Source organism: Eutrema salsugineum, unplaced genomic scaffold (assembly GCF_000478725.1).
Source record: "Eutrema salsugineum unplaced genomic scaffold, Eutsalg1_0 scaffold_1, whole genome shotgun sequence".
Classification (NCBI taxonomy): domain Eukaryota; kingdom Viridiplantae; phylum Streptophyta; class Magnoliopsida; order Brassicales; family Brassicaceae; genus Eutrema; species Eutrema salsugineum.
Window position 1 is genome coordinate 79,935 of NW_006256909.1, and position 21,762 is coordinate 101,696.

Sequence of the window (21,762 nt, forward strand, 5' to 3'; positions counted from 1 at the left end):
TATTTCATGCTAGCAATCCATGCCGTTTTCCATTTCGGGGTGTTTCGTTTTTTTTTTTCCTTCTTTTCAACTTTGTTTTGGAAGTTTTGACCATCTTCCTTCATCCTCGATGAGAAAAAAGGTATCTCCTTTGTCTTTGCAGACGTGAGGTCTGATAAATTCCTTCACTTGTTGATTTCCTCCAATCGGCCGAGATTGCCGTTCGTCGGGCTTCTTCTTTCCTCGTCATTGGGTAGTCGCTTTTCTCTGTATGTCTCCGACCATTGTTCAAATCGGTTATGTGATCATCAATTTAGGCGGATCCAGTTTGAAAATCACTCTCTGGAATTGAAAATTTTGTCGAGGTCTTCTGCAGCTGAATTCGATTCTAATGGCTTATCTTTTTTGTATGTTTTGCCTCCCTCCCTCAAGTGTTATGGACTTGATTGGCTCATCCTGATGATGACGACGGTGATTGCATATAGTTGAACCCAATTCGGCTTAGGTGATGGATATATCAAAGTATTATCAACTCTTTACTTACTCGGCTCCCGCATGGGCAAGCTTTATGGCCGGTGCATTTTTGGTTCTCACGCTCTCCCTTTCCATGTATCTAGTCTTCGATCACCTTTCTACTTACAAGAACCCTGAGGTTTGTCTCTACTCCTCCTCCTTGGGTTTTATTTTCTTTTTTACCTTCTTATCGTCATCTTGTCAATGATCTTCTCAGGAGCAAATGTTTTTGATCGGCGTTATCCTCATGGTTCCTTGCTATTCAGTAGAGTCGGTGAGTAACTTTACTAATTGGAAACTCAGGTTTTTAGATTTTTGGATCGAGGTGTAAGCCTCTCACTCTAATCGTATTCAACTGATATGATACCATACTAGATGACCTCATAGAATATCGTTAAAGGATTTAAGTTACTTATCAAGGGATTCTGAATTTGTTCCTCAAAAATTATCTATCCTAACTGTGTTTGTTTGAACAGTTTGCATCACTTGTCAAACCATCCATCAGCGTTGATTGTGGGATTCTACGAGACTGCTATGAATCCTTTGCCATGTACTGTTTTGGTAGATACCTTGTTGCGTGCCTAGGTATGACCATCTTGAGTATTTTGTTTTCTTTTCTCTTGCCCCAAAGAACTTACAAAGTGCTTTAATAGACTACTCTCATGTTGTTTCTCAGCATGGCTTCTGGGATTTTTGGGAAACTAGTTTGGAATCTTTCAGTTATCTGTGCATGTTCTCAATAGCTTTACGCTTTAATGTGGCTATCGTGCTAGTGTTAAGACATTCCCTTAGTATCGATTAGGTTCCCTATCTTTTGGATACCTTAGAAATTGGAGCCGTTGGCATGTCTTTGACGCTCATTTACTCGCACAAGTGTGAATTATTTGTACTTTTGTGACAAATTGATTATCTTGTCATGCTAATATTAACTTCTTTTGTCAGGTGGGGAAGAAAGGACAATTGAGTTTATGGAAAGACAGGGGCGGAAGAGCTTTAAGACGCCACTTTTAGATCAGGATGATGAAAAGGGAACAATAAAACATCCTTTTCCTATGAATTTGTTCTTAAAACCGTGGAGGCTCAGTCACTGGTTTTATCAAGTTGTTAAGTTTGGTATTGTTCAATATGTATGTTTCCCACAAATATTTGGTGTCTAACTTGTTTCTCGTGCTCCAAAGTCTTGTCTTTGAGGTGGAAGTAAACTATTTCTCTCCTTTGGCAGATGATAATAAAGTCTCTGACTGCCCTCGCAGCTCTGATTCTTGAAGCGTTCGGGGTGTACTGTGAAGGAGAGTTTAAATGGGGATGTGGGTACGTTGAAGGCAATTTTGACAAGCACAGTTCTATGAGAATGAAGAAACATAAAGATTCAGCCTTAAGAAACAAGAATCAGTTTCATATATGATGGACTATGATATGGCATCTTACTGTTATGTCTGTGTTTTTTGTAGGTACCCTTATTTGGCAGTTGTTCTAAATTTTAGTCAGTCATGGGCATTATACTGTCTGGTTCAGTTCTATGGTGCAACAAAAGATGAGCTTGCGCACATAAAGCCGCTGGCAAAATTTCTAACATTCAAATCGATCGTGTTCTTGACTTGGTGGCAAGGTGTTGCCATTGCTCTTCTCTCTTCCCTCGGTTTGTTCAAAAGTTCCATTGCACAGAGCTTGCAGTTGAAGACTAGTGTGCAAGATTTCATCATTTGCATAGAGGTAGATCTCTTCTGTTATCAAAATTCCTGCAAAATAACTAAGCATCATGTGTGACCTTTATGTAAAAACAATTCGTCGTCATTTCCTATTTACAACAGTCTAAGAAGTCTTCTCTGCTTTTTTTTTTTCTTGAAATGAATCAAAAATTTTGAACACTTGTGTTGGTCCAGTGCAGATGGGTATTGCTTCCGTTGTTCACCTGTATGTATTCCCAGCAAAACCTTACGGTCTAATGGGAGACCGCTTTACTGGATCTGTTTCAGTTCTCGGGGACTATGCATCTGTCGACTGTCCTATTGATCCAGATGAAATTAGGGACAGTGAGAGACCAACGAAGGTCCGCCTTCCTCATCCTGACGTTGATATCAGAAGTGGTATGACCATTAAAGAAAGCATGAGAGATGTTTTCGTTGGTGGTGGTGAATACGTGAGTCTTCCTTCTAATTCTTACGTCCAAATAAAATGATTGTCTGATGAAAAGCTTCTGATCATAAAGAGGCTATATGTTGTAGATTGTTAAAGACGTGAGGTTCACAGTGACTCAAGCAGTGGAGCCTATGGAGAAGAGCATCACAAAGTTCAATGAGAAACTGCACAAGATCTCCCAGAACATGAAGAAACACGACAAGGACAAGAGAAGAGTTAAGGATGACAGCTGCATGTCATCATCTAGTCGGCGAGTGATTCGTGGGATCGATGATCCGCTTTTGAATGGGAGTTTTAGTGACAGCGGAGTTACAAGGACCAAAAAGCACCGGAGAAAATCAGGGTACACGAGTGCGGAAAGCGGGGGAGAGAGCAGCAGTGATCAAGCTTATAGTGGATTTGAAGTAAGGGGTCGTAGATGGATCACAAAAGATTAAACATTGGAGAAGATTCTCACAAACATCCGAGAGAGACCAGTGTCGGTAGCTCTTAAGTTTGTTCCACATTTTTCTCCTCGAAGCGCAGGGGTTTTGCAGAAGAGGATGATCACCTAGAAGCCGTAAAATATTGAATATATTTGTGTACAGATTTGAAGATACATAACATAAAAGAGCATGATGTCTTGTTACAGAAGAAAAAACCTCCATGTTCGCTTTGTCTTTCTAAGAAAATGATGTCATAAAACACTAAAGCCCACAAACGACGCTGACGAATCCATCTCTCTCACTCTCTCTCTCTCTCGACAAGAACAAAGCTTTGACAATAATCTCAAGTGAATTAACAACTCAAAACCTTTGAACCTTTCTCTTCTCTTCTTCCTCGACAAATCATATTTCAAGAATACTGTCAATATCGACCTTTTCACGAGTTTTGGATTTTGGCTTTTGCGTATTTTAACCGAAATTTCATAACTCAATTAACTTTTGAGATAATTGATTACAAGGACGAAATCGAAGACTGTCTAACAAACGAAGCTAATGAGTAAAATGTAGTAGTAATAATATGTATGTAACAAGTTAAAGATGGGCACGTCTCTGTCTCTCTCTCCTTCTCAGCTTCAAGCAAGATGCTGCCATATAAATTAGGAAACAGAATTAACAAGAAAAGCTTTGGAGGCAAGAAGAAGATGAAGAAGAAGACAAGGAAACCCAATAAGTTACCTTGTGACTTGTATGCATGAACCACCATGGACCCTTCTTCCACATTAATCTAAAATTCATCAAAGCAAACTCTCACTTGAGAGCTTTATACCAAAAACAAAACAAAAAAAAATTACACTTTTTTATCCAATTTGTAACATAAAAAGCTCTTTCTTTACCTGCAGAATCCAGCCACCATCCGCAGCCCCATGAACATACTCAGCCCCACCCAGACCCCACTTAGCCCCAACCCTGCTGGTGCATACAGCATGAACGCTGATGATATTCCTCCCACCACCATCATCGAGCAAGCTGCGTAGGGGAAGTCCGACATGCCATAGTGCAGTCCATCAAAGATAAACGCTAGCGCTGTGATTGGTTGAGTTGCCGCTACAAACTGAAAATACATGTTACAATGAGTACATTGTAAAAGAACTTGAACTTGTTCAAATACATCACTTACCAGTACACCCTTTCTCACAATCCGCAGAACTTCAGGGTCTTTGGAAAACAAACCAGCTATTGAACTGAATGACATCCCCAACACAATAGCCAGCGCAATGCCTGTCACCAATCCTATCTGTACACCACTAAACACATTACATCTCTCACCATATAACAAGAGATCAACAAGATCAAAAAACAAAAAAAAAAAAGGCTCCACTTCTTTAGTGCAGCATTTTAATGATTACGAGAGCAAACATCTTTCCATCTCAACTATGTACCCTGAAGCATTTCTACATATTTGTCCTTTCTCGCCCAACTTCCTCTAGTTAAACACGATTCATCGTTGCATATGAAGTGAGTATGAACTGAAAAAGAGGGAAGTGTGCTCAAACCTTCAGAACAAAAGTAGTAACTTCTTTCACACCGTCAAAGTCTCTTTTGGATGCAGAACTCGCGATTACGGCCTGATCAACAGAACACAAGGCTTCAATACCATCCCTCACAAGTCAAAACTATCTCAGTGACTGTAGTAAACATTTTTATGCCAAAATTATAGCCCAAAATCTCTAGGTATGACGACCAAGCTGAAAATCTAATACCTGTCCCGATGAAGCTAACGCATCCGTTAGCATAGATACCGCCAACCACACTTGCATGCATATTTGATGTGCTGCCATTGCAAAAGCCCCTTGACGAGCCGCCATTGATGTGGCAACAGTCATGGTAACGAGCACTGAAAGAGTCCTTCCAAGAACAAATCCCCCTATGAATCAATTGGAAGGTTTAACGCCTAGATACTTACAAATCCTTTGCGTGTTGACTACATCTACGTTTTCTATTGCCTCCAAATCACAAAATAATTGAGAAATTTGTAAAAATATTATGTACAGAGTACTAAGTTTTCGTGATGTGAAATTGTTGTCTACAGATCACCTAGCACCTAAGAAATTTCATAAACTATATGAGACTCCTAACATATTTCGGGTGTTGAGAGCAAGCAGATACATCCATAAATCCCAAAAGTGAGAGACTGTTGCCTGCATACCAGATTTCAGGTAATCGCCAAACTTTAATGAGCCCATCTTTGGAGGAAGCAACATAACTCTTTTGTTCAAGAGTATAATCATCAAAAAGGTAACAGTGTACCTGAGAATCAGAGAAAAGAGGTTTTGCACCATTCTGCAAGTTTGAGGAAAAAAAAAAAAAAAAAAGAGGAAAGCTGAAGAAGCAGAAAAATCTATAGATACATACTGGGATATGACGCTAGAGATTGCTGCCCCGGCTACACCCATCCTGAATTGGTAAATGAACAAAGGGAACAGAAATACAGCCAGAAAATTACCAATACCTGCGTTACGGAAATCAGGGAACCAATGGAAATCGAGGAAATATTGAATGTTCTTGGACTATGTCAAAGGATCTCAAAGAATGCTAACCTAAACAGTAGACTGGAGTTTTTGTATCCTTGAATCCACGGAAAATGCCTTGAAGAGCTAAAGAAACCACATACGCAGGAGCGCCAAGCGCTCTAAGGACAAGAAACTGCCGCGCAGGAATGAACATTTCTGACGTCTGGAACCAAACATGAATTTATCAGCATATTTCTCACGGAATCTCAATGCATAATAGATGATAAGCTCTGTTTGGGCCGAACTTACAGATTGTACACCCATTAACCTTAAAAAAGGTCCGGATGCCAAAGACAAAGCCAAAGCTTCGAAGATGCCAATTCCAATGGCTAACACTAGCGCTGTTGAGACTGAAGATAACTGTTTCCTTTCTACTAAACCTTGAGAAGGTATGTCACTACGACTAGCCTCTGTAAATCCATTCAAATAGATATAAGGCTAGGGAAATTTGAGAAAGTAAAAAAAAAAAAAAAAAAAGCTAGTATTGATGTTAACCTGATGCTAAATCTTCAGCGGCAACCTTTGCAATATCTTCAGCGACAAAAGAAGTGGAAACGCTGAGGAGTGGAATGTTGAAGAGCTTTGATATGGTATTAAAGATGGACATGGAAACGGCAGCCGAACCCAACTCTACAGATCCTGCATATTCGAGAGAAAGTATCCTTAGAAGTCTCGAAGACAAACAAAACTCTTCCATGGTAAACCAAAGCACAAAAATACCGAGCCTTCCAATGTATGCAGTCTCCATGAGCTGCGTCAAAGGATCTATAGCCTGTCCAGCAATGGCCGGAAGAGAGAGCATGACGAGTTCTCGTTTGACATCCACGGGACGTGTGTGAACACGATTCACCTCCCTAGCAAGGAGAGAGATCAAAGCATTACATAGGCAAGAAACGCGAAGCAAACATGACAAAGAGTATCAAAGGGATAACGCGACACCTCAGCAGCCTTACGGGAGTTTCTCCATAGAATCATCTTGTTCCCCAAGGAGAGATTCAACACCACAGTCAGGGTTAATCTGGCTCTTCTGGCGAGTCACGAAAGGAAAATTCGAGTGTGGATTGGAGTGAAGGGCGCATTTTTGGGGGCGAGAGACTTGATTTATCCCAGATATAGGTAGAAATTTGCCTTGTTTTTTCACTTTGGCAAACCTTTTCTTCAAGGGCAGCGAAACTTGATTCCCACCCACTAATCTCGCAGTGGACTCCATCTTCCAAACTGCAGCAACCTAAGAAAAGATAAACTTCAAAAAGACTCTAGGAGGAATCGCAAACCTAAAGTCCGGTTCTTTCAAGCTAGAAAAGTGGATAACTAACTCTGCAACAGACAAAAAAGAAACGATGGTCGAATTTTACCCCAAAAAAAAAAAGAAACGATGGGAGCAAAAGATGAGAGTATATAAGTCGAAGTGGCAAACAGAAAAGACGAAAGAACGGAAGCATAAAAAAGCGAGAGAAACTCACACGGAATCGGCAAGGTCGTGATTTGCGATCGTCGATGGAGGAAGAGGGAGGGTTCAATCAGGGGTTAACCGTTTGTTGCCGGAGGAGCAAAGGCTGTTTTTCATTTGGTAGATGGGCCTATCCAAACCCATCCATAATACTCATAATAAGCCCATTAGGGCCCACTGATAAGGAGGCTTGTTTGTTTATATGCCTTGCAACAAAGAAAATCGTTCACTCTTTTTTGTCACGCACGTTATCGATTCTGCGTCCCTTTCGGTTCTGTCCGAAACCATTTTGCACACAGGAGATAGCATTTTGCTCATCCTCTCTTTTTTTTCTTTATCATTATTATTAATTATAGAGGGATGACCTGATTAATTCAAATAGTGGTAGTGTATCATAAGTACAGAAGTACTAAGACTTTTTCTTCTCTGTTTTTATCATGTATCTGAGATGTTGACTCAAACACACAGATTCTAATATTAGCTTTTGTTTGTTTGACTTGGAACTTTTTCTTTTAAACCATCCTAACACTCATTCAACTTACAGATTCTAAAACGAGTTAGCAGTTTAAAAAAGAAAACAAATAGGATAAGTTTGTTTTCGGAATTACAAAAAACAAAATTACGAAAATTTCAACTAAATAAATTCGAGATAAGAAACAACTAATTAATAAAAGGGAAAAAAACAAGTAAATTACAGATGGGAAAGAGCGGGAGATTCGGTGGTTTGCTGCTGAGGAGGCATAAAAATATGGGTGAAAAAGAAAGAGAAAAGAAATTAAACTCATATTGTGTGTGTGTGTGTTTTTTTTTCCTTCTCTGTTTATTGTATTTGTGTTTGTTTGAGATTAGTTTGGAGTCTGTCCATAGTTTATCGGCAACCAACTTGTCCTCTGCCTTAACAACGTCATCTGAGAAATGGCGTCGTCTTCTTCTTCCTCCTCCTCCTCGTCGTCGTTTTGCACACTCTCCTTCCCATTTCTCTTGTTTTCTTCTTATTCGTTGTAGCCTCATTGCCCTCCTACGTAACGTACCGGTACCGGTACCTTGTCCTCTTTTGTGTCTGTCTCTGTGTTACACGATTCATGGCGTCTTTAAATCTGAAGTCGAAGAAAAGGGATAAAGGCGATGAACCCGACAAGAAAAGGCTGGTCATCGCCGGAATCCGACACCAGTTACTGCTTCTCCTTCGCCGCCGTCACCGTCTATTCCCGCTTGTTTCTGCCGTCTCCGGCGGTCTCCTCCTTTTCCTCCTCTTCTCCTTTTCTTTACTTTCTCCTCCTCCCGTGATCCATCGCTCACCACTACGCGTACGTTCACATTCATTTCCACACACACACATATCTATATATATACACATATACATATAAGTCGGAAAAACTTTGCTCTGTTTTTGGTTCTTGTTGGTTTTAGAGGAACAATCAAGTGACCGTGGAACCCAGTTCAGACCCCATTCCCACGGCACAGTTCCTTGTACCCGTACGTAAAACCCTAAATTTTGCAACATTCACCGGATTTTTTTATAAAAACCTGATCAATGATCATTATGTAATCTCAGGAAAATGGCGGAAGATCCGATCGCCAGTTATGGAGCTCGAGAATGTCCAAGTCCTACTATGGCTGCAGCAATGCCACTGACACATTTCAAGGTACCCCAGCTTGAACATTCTGAGCCTCTAAAGTGCAGAGAAGCATTCCTCTTTAAATGATCCAAATCAATATTTGAGAGTTCGTTTTGATTGTTGCATTGGTGGCTGCAAGTTTTGGATAAGACAAGTCAAAGAGATCGATATTTACTGATCGCTACAAGCGGAGGGTTAAACCAACAGCGAACAGGGGTGAGTTTCTTGTCAAGTACTGAAACAAAAAGCTGCATTGCAGGTTAATGCTGCTTGATGTACCCGGCCAGTTTCTTTCTTTGTTTCTTAAAGCAGATAATAGATGCTGTAGTTGCGGCTTACATTCTGAATGCCACTCTTGTGGTCCCTAAACTAGACCAGAAATCATACTGGAAGGACACCAGGTCTTGTTCTGTTTCTTCCCATTCATTTTAAGCAAATATGTTTGGTTTTGTTGTTTCTAATTAACTTCTAACACACACACACAAAAATAATAATAATAATTGTGGTGCAGCAACTTTGAAGAGATATTTGATGTTGATTGGTTCATTTCGCATCTCTCCAAAGATGTCAAGATCGTCAAGGAGCTCCCTAGAGGAGAAGAGTCAAGACTCGTTGGCTTACAGTCAATGCGTGTCCCCAGGAAGTGCACACCCTCTTGCTACTTGCAGCGTGTTTTGCCCGTTCTTAATAAGAAGCATGTCAGTTCTCATACTCCCAAAAACTAAGTTGGCCTCGTATCATGTTATATAGAGAGAGTATGCTCTCATTTGCTGCAATTCTGATGTACTTGCAGATTGTACAACTCTCCAAATTCGATTACAGGCTGTCCAACAATCTGGATACAGAGCTGCAGAAGCTGAGGTGTAGAGTGAACTACCATGCGGTGAGATATACAGAGTCTATCAACAGGATGGGCCAAATGCTGGTTGACCGGATGAGAAACAAAGCCAAACACTTCGTTGCCCTTCATCTCAGGTACCCACAAACAACGGAAATTCCTACTCTTATCTTAGGGAAAAAAAAATAAGGTAAAATGTTGCATGTTGGTTATAGGTTCGAACCTGATATGTTGGCCTTCTCCGGATGCTATTATGGGGGAGGCCAGAAAGAGAGACTTGAACTCGGAGCTATGAGAAGAAGGTGGAAAACATTACATGTGAGAAAGGAGGGGCATGCTTTACTTTTGGTTTAGACCATATAAGAAAAATGAATATATATATATATATATATATATCTATATATAGAGAGGTTCCGGTAATAGCAGCAACTCAATTATAGCTAGTATTGGGTATGTGCAGGCGGCAAACCCTGACAAGGTAAGGCAGCACGGGAGATGTCCGCTGACGCCAGAGGAAATCGGTCTGATGCTTAGGGGCTTAGGCTTTGGGAGAGAGGTTCACTTGTACGTTGCATCAGGCGAGGTCTACGGAGGGGAGGATACACTGGCACCACTGAGAGCTCTGTTTCCAAATCTCCATACGAAAGAGACATTGGCCTCCAAGAAAGAATTGGCTCCGTTTGCGCGCTTCTCATCACGCATGGCTGCTCTTGACTTCATCGTCTGTGATGAGAGCGACGCATTTGTCACCAACAACAACGGCAACATGGCTAGAATCTTAGCTGGAAGAAGGTATATATATAATATATACATTACTTGCTGGGTGTCTCTAATTGACATCACTTGTTCTCACTCACTTCTCTAATATACATTCAAATGTTTTTCTTTTGGATGTGCAGGAGATACTTGGGACACAAATTGACCATACGTCCGAACGCCAAGAAACTGTACAAACTCTTCACAAACAGACACAACATGACATGGGATGAATTCTCATCCAAGGTCCGGAGATACCAGACAGGGTTCATGGGGGAACCAGATGAAATGAAAGCAGGACAAGGCGAGTTCCATGAGAACCCAACCTCATGCATTTGTAGAACCTCGGATTCAAAGTTCAATGAAACAGCAGATGAGCATGACTCATGGGCGTACTCAGAAACAGGGAATGTCCCCTTGCCCTCTAGAAGCGATTCGGATCAATCAGAAGTTGATGAAGAGATCTTCTTAGACTAATTATCTCCACCCTTTTTTCTAATTAATTTATTTATTTAGCCTCGTTTCATGCAAGCATCAACAACATTCTTTTTCCAAAAGAGAAAGAATATCTTCGCCAAAAAAAAAAAAAAAAGTAATGTCAACTAAGATGCAAGGTTACAGATAGAAAAGAATGGTGGTGTACATATATATATATAGAGAGACCTCTTTTGTACATATATCCCTTAAAACCTTTCTTAGTTTAACACTTTGTTTCAGTTAATCAAATGATGAAAGCCATAAATAAGGAAAGAGGCTCTGCTTTGTCATTGTAAAAGAAAAAGAAAAAGAGAGAAAAGAGAATTGTTGGCGAGTAAGTAAGTGAGTAAGTTATTTCCAGATGTGAGCGTCGCATGGATCACAACCTTCCTGAGCAATGTCGGTGATCTGAACGCCGGCGTCGTAGGTCTTTCCAGGTTCCCAGTTGGCGGGAAGAACACTCGGAGACCAGAGCATTTTGCCGTCGTAGCCACCGGTAACCATGAACCTGAACTGCAGAGCTCCGGTGGGTACTTTGTCGGTGGCCCAGACGGCACCGTGAGATCTGGTCATGTAGGTCCAACGCGAGGAACCCACCTGAGCAATGTCGATGGCAACGACTTCGGTTTGGCCACCTTGGTACAAGAGCTTTATCGCCAAGTAATTTGGGCTTTTGCTTGTTTCTTCCACTCTCACATTCATCATCTTCTTGTTTCCATAATCGCAAGGAACTCTGTTTTCAACTGCCTTTATTACTCACTAGACAAAGAAATCTACTACTACTACAAAACAAAACAAAAAAAAAAGAGTGTACCTTTGGTATTGAATGTCGACAATGCCTCGTCTGAGAAGGTTTCTGTCGGCGCCGAGAACAGGCTTGGCCAAAGCCCTGAAGGCTCTGGAGCTGAGGACGAGATCGGTGTGGTTGCTCTTGATGTTGAGGTCTGTGACCATGACGGTGGTTCCTTTGGTGGTGCAGAGAGCAGGGTCGACGCAACGCACCTGGAAGCAAGCTCCGCAGCCGGCGCCGTCTTTGAAGATGGAAGGCACGGCGGCGGCGATGTGACCGGCGAAGAAACCAGTAGCTAGAGAACCATAGGCACAAGCTCCGGCTGCAAAGGCATTAACAAGTCAAAAAAAAAAAAATATGAGAAAAAGAAGACAAAAACACATACGATTGAATACAGAGAGAGAGAGAGTACAGGAGAGAGAAGAAGCAGAGGAGAAATAAGAAGCCTTAGAGCGGTGGAGACAACGGTCGCAAGCGTGAACGGAAGAGGAGGAGGAGATGAAGACGACTGCGACGACGAAGAAGAGAAAACAGCTTCCCATTTTTTTGTTTATGTTTTTCTTTTATAAGTTTATTAAGAGAGAGAGATGCGATGAGAATAGAATAGAAGGAGGAGAGTGAACATATATATATGACATAAAATATCGTAATAGAGAAGAGAGTGGGTGCCAGCTCAGCGTCTCAACACACACGTCACGTCATATATCATATACACTACTATTGTAGAGTAGAGAGCAGCTGGCTTGGCTGGCGTGTCTATTAAACTCCACAACTCACCAAACTATCAAATCTTCTGATTCTTTTGACAATCACACAACTCTTTATTTTATTATTATTATTATTATTATTGAGTTAGAATTAAGAATAACAAAGGACCATTTACCAAGTGTCGTCAATATGGGTGGATGACATGGCATTGCACCGACTCTTTGCATCACAGCTGTGCCCCTCTTTCTCTCCTCCTCCTCGGGCCTTGTACATGTCGGCATCCTGTTTTTTTTTTCTTTTTCCCTAAACCCTAAAACTTCACCAGAGTCACATCACCAATAATCAGATAATCTCACACATTATGCCTATTTTATATTTTTTTTTCTAAACTTACCCAACAAATATTAAAATATACTCTAGTTGATTAACCTCAACGCGCAAACATATCTGGAGATTATTATTATTAAAGAATTGTCTGATCTAATGCAAAAACAAAACATATTTTAAGTTAATTAAGAATGCATTTTGTTTTAATACTCCAAAAAAAGGGTATGGCTTTGGGAAGGAGGGAAAAGATAAGAACAAATTCCCAAGTGTTTCTTATTGGATCTATTTTGCTATTGTTAACACACATTCCAAACCCCAGTTTCACTTTCTTCCCTTTTTCAATCACTTGCCTTTGCTTCTAGTTTTCTACCCGTACATTTTCGTTTTTTTGTTATTTTTAAGAGTTTAAGACAATGATTCCTCTTTTACCCATGCCTTCTATTTTTTTTTCTACTTTTATCATATAACTACCTACTCTCTAATTTTTGTTCCTTAAGTAGTTTAAATTTGCTCGATAATATTTTAGTTCTTGGATTTGAAGAAAGTCAAAAGCAAATGAAAGGTAGGTTGAAGAACTAAAAGAATTTTTTTTTACTTTTAACGTTCATAACAACTCATTTCCACTAAAAAAAAGCAGTCTAGACATGTAATAAATCAATTAGATGTAGAGCATTAGTCCCTCCGATTTTATTTACTAATCTTACTCTACCGTACGTGTCTTCTTATTTATCCTGTAATGTATAAGTTTGTTTGTTCAAATGTTGATTAAAAAAAAAAGGCAAGGAAATCTTCGATATTGAACAGATCATTTGGTAACCAAGAAACATCCATGTGAGAACAACTCTGTCAAATCCATGGCATTGATTACGACATGTGAAGATATCTTCTCATACTCCTCCCTCTCTATCTCTCTCTCTTTTTTTTTGTTTGTTTTGGGTTTCGTTGTCGGGGGCATTATACAAAATCTAAGACTAGGATTTTGTCTAGATTTTAGCCGTTTTATGCTGTTTTAAAGTATTGCTAGTTAGCTTGGGTATGGCTAGAGAAAGCAGGATTGCAACTGCTCAGGAGGTCTCTCTTTGGGCTGACCATTTCAAGCCCATCTTCTTGATTCGGCCCCCTTAGCATTCCAAATTAAAATTTAATCTCCTACCCACAATTTAATTACTTTTTTGTTTTTGTTGGTTATGTATCTGGGATAATGTGGACCGTCCACACCGACCATCCGTTTACAGGGTTTTCGGTCATATGTACTAACTACTGTTTTAAATAATATACCTTCGAAAAACACAGAAACGTTGTTCCGATCAAAGTTATGGGGATTAAATATTGAATTGTTAGTACAAATTTTGCCGGCAACGCCTTGGTTAAGCGTGAACCCTAGTGCTTAGTTAACTTGTAATTTAAAATAAAGAGCCAGCAGAGAGGGAGTGGGTGTGGTGATGAGGTCGAGTTAGTATAAATAGACAGTTGCTGGGGCTAATTAACCAAAGTCTCACTGTCAACTAATTGAAAGTGACTAGAGTTTTTGGTGTTGATCAATATACAACGTAACTTGTTTAAGAGATGGCGGATCATCCTCGTTCCAGTGAGCAGCAGGAAGCCGATGATGCAGCTTCCAAAGGCTGTGGGATGTTTGACTTTCTCAAGAAGAAGCCCGAAGACGAACCTTCCTCCGAGAATGCCGTTGTGACGACGACCAAGGAAGACAAGGATGCGGAGAAGCCTTCTCTCGCTGAAAGACTCCACCTTTCTGACAGCTCTGTGAGATACACACATTTTGTACTTTAGACTCCACCTTTCTGATAATAAATTAACACTTGTTGTTTGATGATTTGATATGTATCCAATAGTCATCAAGTGACGAGGAAGCGGGTGGAAATGGGGAAAAGAAGGAGAAGAAGGAGAAGAAGAAGAAGGTGTGTGGTCACAACAAGGAAGATGCTCCAGATCAGTGTGAAACAGAGGAGAAGAAAAGCATCATGGATAAGATCAAGGACAAGCTTCCTGCTGCTAAAGGTCATGACCTAGCCAACAAGGCTGATGAACACGAGGATGGGAAGGAGAAAGGGTTTATGGAGAAGATGAAGGATAAGCTTCCCGGGGGTCACCATGGAAACCCTGAACCTGAACCTAATCATGTCAACAGCAAGGAGAAAGGGTTTATGGAGAAGATCAAGGAGAAGCTTCCTGGTCATACCAAGCATGATCATGACGATGGTGAGAAGAAGAAGGAAACCTAGTTAATTTAGACCCTTTTTTCGTTTTTTGTTTTTTTCTTAAACTTTCGCTTTCAGCACAAGTTTCTTCATCTTCATGTATTGTTCACCTCCTCGTGTCTTTCCATTTTGAAATCTCTTGGAATCTTAAAAATAACTCATAGTATTTATTTACAAGAGAATTTAAATGAATGATGATTCCCTTTAAATTTAATGAATGGAAGCCGTTTAGGGTTTAAATGTATTTGTACGAAGGAAATGCCTTATTTATTAGTATGGATCAAAGTAAAAGGTTTAAAAATTATAAATTTAGGGGTCTAATATGAATTCCATGAAAATCGAGGGATTCATCATTAAGTTATAAGACCATCGTAGATGGTGAACCTGGGGTTTATAACTATTATTTTAATAAAAAGAATTGATTATATAAAAGTTTAGAACCTATGATGTTTTTCATCTACAATGGTGAACTTATAAAGGGTTTAAAAAATAAGAAGTAAAGAAAAGTACAGGAGGAGGAGAGAGAGCATCAAAATTTTTTTTCTTTTCTAGATGCAGCGAATTAGTTATGAACCCTTCTAAAAATGGTTCTAAAAACTCTTAATTAACAACCGGTTTTAAGTATACTAGGTTTTTTTCATTTTTTTTAAATCAAAAAAACATATGAACCTCACCTTAAAACCCCTCATGAACCCCCAATACAGATGCTCTAACTTATAAACGATAAGGCGGGTTTTAGGTGATGTTGGAGATGGTGGCGTGAGTTATAAGTTTGTGATGGATAAAAAGGGCCCAACAAAGGCCCGTTTTGAAAACACGGAAAACTGGAAAAAGGCAAAAGGCGCACACACGGATATTATGTGTACCAACACAAGTGAAGAGAAATGAGAGATACGTTTTAATCTCTCTCACAGTCACAGACAGCGTCACGGGGAGAAGAAGAAGACAGTCTGTGACTTTTGTGTTTCCAGCTGCCATGGCTTCTTCTTCTTCTTCTAGTGGCAGTGAGGCCCATTTAATCCCTCACGCGTTTGATTGTCATCAGAGATCATTTTAGCTCATTAATTCAGGTATGTATGTGAAAACGAAACTAAATCAAACTAAGAGTACTAATCTAATTGTTGAAAGTGAAAGGACGACACAAACTTGAGTTACCAATCCAACAATCAAAGTAAACCACTGACACGAGACAATGAATGGGCTGGCGGCCATTAATCACTCACATATATATGCCGGACAATTCGGGGTTTGACATCTGTTTATCAAAGTTGACCATTGAAATATGTAATCATCATCTATCTACTCGCAAAATCTAAAATTAAAAAAAAAAAAAATTCCTAAGTCAATCCAACTCAGCAAAATCTTCCATCAACGTTTACGCGCTTAATATAATTGACCCACCTGCACCTCGCAGTTTCATTTTGTCTTTTTCTGCTATTGTTAACGACCTTTTTTTTTTCTTCTATTTCCAGCATAATACAGTACATCATATATTTCCTACGCGTTCAATCGGTAATGTATCGTGTCGTAGCTACTTGTACCAGAAACAACAACTTCATTTAAAATATAAAAAATATATATGCCTATTCAAGGTAGAAACCAAACATATATATATATGAACAATATGCGACTGTAACTTATTATACGTACGATAAAATTTACTGAAATATAAACTATGTTATCGATCGATCGATCGATCTTGCCGGAGTAGCTTCAAAATACCACACAAGGAAGATGAAATGAAGCCTGAACGTAATAAGTGAGAATGGAAACATTTCAAACCCCTCGCCGGTTTTATTTACTACTTTAAATTATTAAATTAATCACCTCCTAAAGGCTGATCAATTAATTAATGGGCTTGCTTGCTAAGAGTATAAGTATTATACATAATTAATGAAGAAGAGGTAGGTGGGGCCTTGTATATTACAAAATTGAATAAAACACGGAATTAGCTTATTCCATTAATTGGACTCCCTTAAATACGTCATTGTTCGGTTTCTACGAACTCCAAAACTCACCCTTCAACCCTTCTCTTCCTTGGCCCTCCTCCTCAGTCCTCACTATATATCAAAAGGTTCATCAAAATCTGCGACTCGCGAGTATGGAGTGGTTGCTAAACGGCGGCGTTTGCATGGTGATGATGATGACCATCATTTCTTTTGTTCATGCTGAAGATCCCTACCGTTTTTTCGATTGGAGGGTCACTTACGGCAACATTTATCCACTCGGCATTCCACAAAGGGTACACACTATCTTCCATGATCAATCAAATATCATATATGTCTTCTTGCGTGTGTGTTGTTTGTATGATCATGCTTTATATTTTTATTATCTAAATTAACACATATATACACGCAGGGAATCCTGATAAATGGACAATTTCCTGGACCTGAGATTTATTCAGTCACCAATAACAATTTGATCATCAATGTTCACAACGATCTCGACGAGCCATTTCTCCTGTCCTGGTATCTATTTATCATTCTTTTTACCACTTTCTTTAATTTCGGCTTCTTTGTTAAACAATTCTTAATTAAACTCCATATTCATCATACATATTTGCATATCTGAATGTAAGTTGGGAAAACTCCGTAAAGATCATTGTATTCATAAGAGAACTATATATAAAAAGTACATGAGTCTATCATAATATTAGAGATATACTCAAAATAGATTTGTATCTATCGTATCTTTCGGTATCTATCGGTATCTTAACTATATTGAGATTGCATCTTATCTAACACTGATTATATATTTATATAACTAATATGGAAAAAAACAATGCAACGGTAGTATCAATTAATCTTAACCAGCTTAATAATTGTATCAAGGCCCGTTCCTAGCTATGTATTAAATAAAAGCTTCAGTTACGTTATATCAGAAGAAGGATTTGATCGTTTATTTTGTAATTGGTATATGAGACCATGACATGAGGGAGCCAATTTGCATGCACATGTGCCGTTTCTTCATATATACATTTATAAAAATATTCTTGTTATCTTGTTGGGTATCCCTTAAATATGCTAGCTTTGACAAATTAATTAATTAGGAACAAATAATAATAAACAAAAATTGATAAATATTGAAGGAACGGAGTACAACTGAGGAAGAACTCGTACCAAGATGGAGTTTACGGGACGACGTGTCCAATCCCACCGGGCAAGAACTATACATATGCGATCCAAGTGAAAGACCAGATCGGTAGTTTCTTCTACTTCCCATCCCTCGCCCTTCACAAAGCCGCCGGTGGTTTTGGTGGCCACCGTATCCTCAGCCGCCCTCGCATCCCCGTCCCTTTCCCTGACCCCGCCGGAGATTTCACCTTCCTCATTGGTGATTGGTACACTAAGCATGACCACAAGGTACGTACATTTTCTTTTATATATATATAATAATTATTTTTTTCTTTTATTTGTTTATTGTGTCAATTACAATATTTAATTAACTGCATATATTTCAGACTTTGAAGGCACTTTTGGATAGAGGACACAAGCTACCTTTGCCCGATGAGGTTTTGATCAATGGCCGTGGAGTCAGCTTTTCTTCTTCACTCACCGTCCATAGAGGTCCGTCTATATAGTTCATCTCGCCAACTAAAAAAAACTCCGGCTACTACTTTTTCTCTCATCACTTTTTGTGGACTTCTGAATTAATAGGTAAAACGTATAGATTCAGAATCTCGAATGTGGGTCTTCAACACTCGTTGAATTTTAAAATATTAGACCATGAGATGAAGCTCGTTGAGGTTGAGGGAACCCACACGGTCCAGTCCATGTATACCTCACTCGACATTCACGTTGGTCAGTCTTACTCTGTCCTAGTCACCATGGACCAGCCTGAGAAAGACTATTCCATCGTCGTCGCCACAAGATTTACCGCCAAGAAACTCCTGGTCAGTTCCACTCTCCATTACTCCAACTCCAGACAGAACCTCTCCTCCGCTCCTATCTCTGATGGACAGCTTGCCGATGAGCTTGACTGGTCTATCAAACAAGCCCGGTCCATTAGGACCAACCTGACAGCGTCTGGGCCGAGGCCCAACCCTCAAGGCTCATACCATTATGGTCGAATCAAAATCTCCAGGACTTTAATACTAGAAAGCTCAGCGGCACTTGTGAAGAGGAAGCAACGTTACGCCATAAACGGCGTGTCGTTTGTGCATGCGGACACTCCGCTAAAGCTGGCAGATTACTTTAAGATCGGAGGAGTTTTCAAAGTGGGAAGCATTCCTGACAAGCCGAGGAGGATAGGAGGAGGGGTGAAGTTGGACACTTCAGTGATGGGAGCACACCACAGGGCCTTTCTTGAGATTGTCTTTCAAAACCGCGAGAAGATCGTCCAGAGTTACCACCTAGATGGATACAGTTTCTGGGTTGTCGGGTGAGAACAGTACTAGCTAAATAATCATCAGACTATATCTATTATGAATGTGTCAAATATAACCTTTTGTGAGTTTTCCACAGGATGGATAGAGGAACATGGTCACATGCGAGCAGACGAGAATATAACCTCAGGGATGCTGTTTCTCGCTCCACCACTCAGGTATGAACACTTTTAATTGTGATATACATATATCTATACATATATAAAAGATTTCTTTGATACCATTTTGATCCAAAAGTTGACATGTGTTTTTGGTTGTTGTTGTTGTAGGTATATCCAGAGTCTTGGACAGCCGTATATGTGGCACTAGACAATGTTGGGATGTGGAATCTAAGGAGCGAGTTTTGGGCGAGACAATACTTAGGTCAACAGTTCTACCTTCGAGTTTACTCACCAGTTCACTCTATTAGGGATGAATATCTTTTGCCCAAAAATGCGTTGCTATGTGGTCGGGCCTCCAACATACAAAGAATTACATCACTCCGTAGTTAGTCTTTCCATAACTCAGTTCATACCAATATTAATTGGATAAGTTAACCAATACTCATGTTCTTTTGGAATACATTCTATTTATTTAGAAAATAAAAGACGAGAGATTCTTTTCCTTATGCATAATTCTACACCAAATAAATAGCTTCAAAATAGATACATTCTTTGTATTACGTAATTATCAAAACTTATTCAAGTAATATTTGTAATTTTGAATTGTGTTTATGATCATCAACTAGGTGATTTACGAGTTGTTCATATCATCATTAATTTGGATTTTGCCAAATCAGCATACGATGCAAAGAAAATAACTAAGATAAAACCAAAAAAAAAGAACTCCAAACTAGTAACACGTTAAAAATGTTTATCGGTATAGAATTTTGTTAGAATAGGTGAAAGTTTGATTAGATTTTGCAATTACATATTGCAAGCCTACAAATTTAACGAAAAGCATGTTTACTAGTGTTGAGATTTATGAGACAAAACTCAACAAATGGTGGAAGCATTCACTTGGTGAATGAACCACTTAACCCACATTAAGAACTCGATCTCAAGAGAAAGAAGAGACTATCAACTTGTGATGGAATCCACACAATAAACATGAGAAGAACCGAATCTATGATAAAGAAAACGATTCTATAAAGGGAAGAAAACTCTAGTTTGAGACTAATTCTTGTGAAGTAACACAACACTTAGAGTTTGTGTACTTAGGAAGGAGAGAATTATGAATCAGTAAGCTAGAGATTGAGAAGAGAATTAAGAAGATAATAAAGAAGAGTTTAAGTGAATTTGACAAGTATTAGGCTGCCGTGGCTCTTAAATTCTCTACATTGTAGTTATTAATTAAGCACAAAATAGAGAGAAAGAGTAAAACACGAATTTGAGAGAGAAAGAACTTGTCTATTAATTGGTGTGTCTTTTACAAGCTCAGATACATCATATTTATAGAGACAAATGAAGAGAGGAAATCGTAGTCTTCTATTCCACGCCTCCAAAGGGAGAGAGAGTCTGTGGTCTAAGGGTGAAAGCGACAGCACCTAGAGATCACATGTGCTTTTAGTTACATGTGACTTTCCTCCTTAATTCAAAATCGTTTTCCCTCCACACACTCCTTCTTTGTGGGCTTTGTTTCCTCATTTTTTGGGCTTTATTTCCACACTCTTCATCTTCTTGTCTTGATGGACCTCGGCCTTACACGATCTTGGACTTGTACGGACATCTCTTGGAATCTCTTGGCCGTACAGTTCTTCTTCTTTAGGTCGAGGCTAGACTTGATCAATAGCTTCTTCAGCTTTGTCTTGTCTTCTTTTTCTCTTCTTTGAGAGATCTTGGAGTTGTCTTCGGCCTTGTCTTGATGTCATTGGTCTTGACACTCCTCTTCTTCCTCTTCTTTCTCTTCTTTGACTTGGAGATGATCGGCCTTGTCTTGTTGACTTCGGTCTCACCTCTCCTTTCTTTTTTTCACTCTAATAACTAGGACGGAGAGAAAAAACAAAGAGTATCATGTCTAAGGAGGAAAACAAACATTTATTTGGAAGGTGAAAGGTGTATATAAGAAAGAAAGAGAAAAGATTAAGAGATTAAGAAAAATAGAAGTCAACGCAAGCGATGCATGAGAATCAACACCATTCCACAGCATTCTAGTGATCAGTGACATTAACATTGGTTGTTAACCCAAATTCAAAGGCATAATTAATTACAACACTACTAGTCTAGTAGTATAATCTAATAAACGGCATAGATTCGTTACCAATCGTCGAAAACAGCGGAATCCAGTGACCAAACGCAATCCAAGCCGTGAACGAGATCGGATTACTTTAATGACGCCAGAATAGTATTGTGCAGTAAAGATTAAACGAATAGGTTCAAGCCACGTGGCGCAAGATCACGAGGTAAGATATGGTGTGTGTAACGTACTTCAGAGGCCGGTACGAGGGAGGGAGTCTCATCCGACAAGGAATGCTTCTTGTCCACACAATGTCAGGCTTTTTTTTTTTAATTTATTTTCCAGGCCTAGCTTAATTAGAGAGAGATTCTCAACTTTTCTATTGGGAAGATCCTGATGGTTCCTTGAATATCA

At 39.4% G+C, this 21,762-nt stretch overlaps 6 protein-coding genes across 11 annotated transcripts; 4 read left to right on the forward strand and 2 right to left on the reverse strand.

Annotated features, from left to right (window-relative positions):
* The first annotated feature begins 107 nt into the window (after positions 1-107).
* Positions 108-3,315, forward strand: LOC18028794 (protein LAZ1). 2 transcript variants are annotated; one of them, XM_024149835.1, is made up of 9 exons: positions 108-232; positions 412-631; positions 710-766; positions 969-1,077; positions 1,435-1,619; positions 1,715-1,803; positions 1,944-2,205; positions 2,381-2,632; positions 2,718-3,315. In XM_024149835.1, exons 2-9 carry the CDS (start codon positions 488-490, stop codon positions 3,066-3,068), a joined length of 1,449 nt encoding a protein of 482 aa, XP_024005603.1. In that variant the 5' UTR covers positions 108-232; positions 412-487; the 3' UTR covers positions 3,069-3,315. The 2 variants fall into 2 exon arrangements, with proteins under 2 accessions (XP_024005603.1, XP_006411622.1); XM_006411559.2 differs by having other exon boundaries at positions 111-248.
* Positions 3,316-3,522: 207 nt separating this feature from the next.
* LOC18028795 (protein DETOXIFICATION 45, chloroplastic) lies at positions 3,523-7,170 on the reverse strand. Of its 5 annotated transcripts, none has more exons than XM_006411561.2 (14): positions 7,090-7,170; positions 6,580-6,844; positions 6,347-6,480; positions 6,122-6,265; positions 5,876-6,036; positions 5,654-5,789; positions 5,469-5,565; positions 5,263-5,363; positions 4,817-4,980; positions 4,610-4,681; positions 4,234-4,350; positions 3,950-4,167; positions 3,792-3,840; positions 3,523-3,700 (listed from the first exon to the last, which is right to left on the reverse strand). In XM_006411561.2, the coding sequence occupies exons 2-14, from the start codon at positions 6,834-6,836 to the stop codon at positions 3,689-3,691; spliced, it is 1,662 nt and encodes a 553-aa protein (XP_006411624.1). In that variant the 5' UTR covers positions 6,837-6,844; positions 7,090-7,170; the 3' UTR covers positions 3,523-3,688. The 5 variants fall into 5 exon arrangements, with proteins under 5 accessions (XP_006411624.1, XP_006411623.1, XP_024005146.1 ...); XM_006411560.2 differs by having other exon boundaries at positions 4,817-4,950; positions 6,580-6,854; positions 7,090-7,146; XM_024149378.1 differs by having other exon boundaries at positions 6,580-6,854; positions 7,090-7,146.
* Positions 7,171-8,158: 988 nt separating this feature from the next.
* On the forward strand, positions 8,159-10,874 carry LOC18028796 (protein ROOT HAIR SPECIFIC 17). Its single transcript, XM_006411562.2, has 10 exons — positions 8,159-8,383; positions 8,487-8,552; positions 8,632-8,722; positions 8,835-8,911; positions 9,008-9,096; positions 9,207-9,393; positions 9,489-9,670; positions 9,749-9,851; positions 9,994-10,325; positions 10,433-10,874. Exons 1-10 carry the CDS (start codon positions 8,159-8,161, stop codon positions 10,764-10,766), a joined length of 1,686 nt encoding a protein of 561 aa, XP_006411625.1. The 3' UTR covers positions 10,767-10,874.
* Positions 10,875-10,909: 35 nt separating this feature from the next.
* On the reverse strand, positions 10,910-12,160 carry LOC18028797 (expansin-like A1). Its single transcript, XM_006411563.2, has 3 exons — positions 11,969-12,160; positions 11,581-11,878; positions 10,910-11,499 (listed from the first exon to the last, which is right to left on the reverse strand). Exons 1-3 carry the CDS (start codon positions 12,096-12,098, stop codon positions 11,118-11,120), a joined length of 810 nt encoding a protein of 269 aa, XP_006411626.1. The 5' UTR covers positions 12,099-12,160; the 3' UTR covers positions 10,910-11,117.
* Positions 12,161-14,080: 1,920 nt separating this feature from the next.
* On the forward strand, positions 14,081-14,834 carry LOC18028798 (dehydrin ERD10). The gene is made up of 2 exons (XM_006411564.2): positions 14,081-14,355; positions 14,445-14,834. Exons 1-2 carry the CDS (start codon positions 14,158-14,160, stop codon positions 14,832-14,834), a joined length of 588 nt encoding a protein of 195 aa, XP_006411627.1. The 5' UTR covers positions 14,081-14,157.
* Positions 14,835-16,843: 2,009 nt separating this feature from the next.
* LOC18028799 (L-ascorbate oxidase homolog) lies at positions 16,844-19,815 on the forward strand. The gene is made up of 7 exons (XM_006411565.2): positions 16,844-17,052; positions 17,169-17,278; positions 17,899-18,172; positions 18,271-18,376; positions 18,467-19,190; positions 19,274-19,352; positions 19,464-19,815. The coding sequence occupies exons 1-7, from the start codon at positions 16,912-16,914 to the stop codon at positions 19,683-19,685; spliced, it is 1,656 nt and encodes a 551-aa protein (XP_006411628.1). The 5' UTR covers positions 16,844-16,911; the 3' UTR covers positions 19,686-19,815.
* The last annotated feature ends 1,947 nt before the right edge of the window (positions 19,816-21,762 follow it).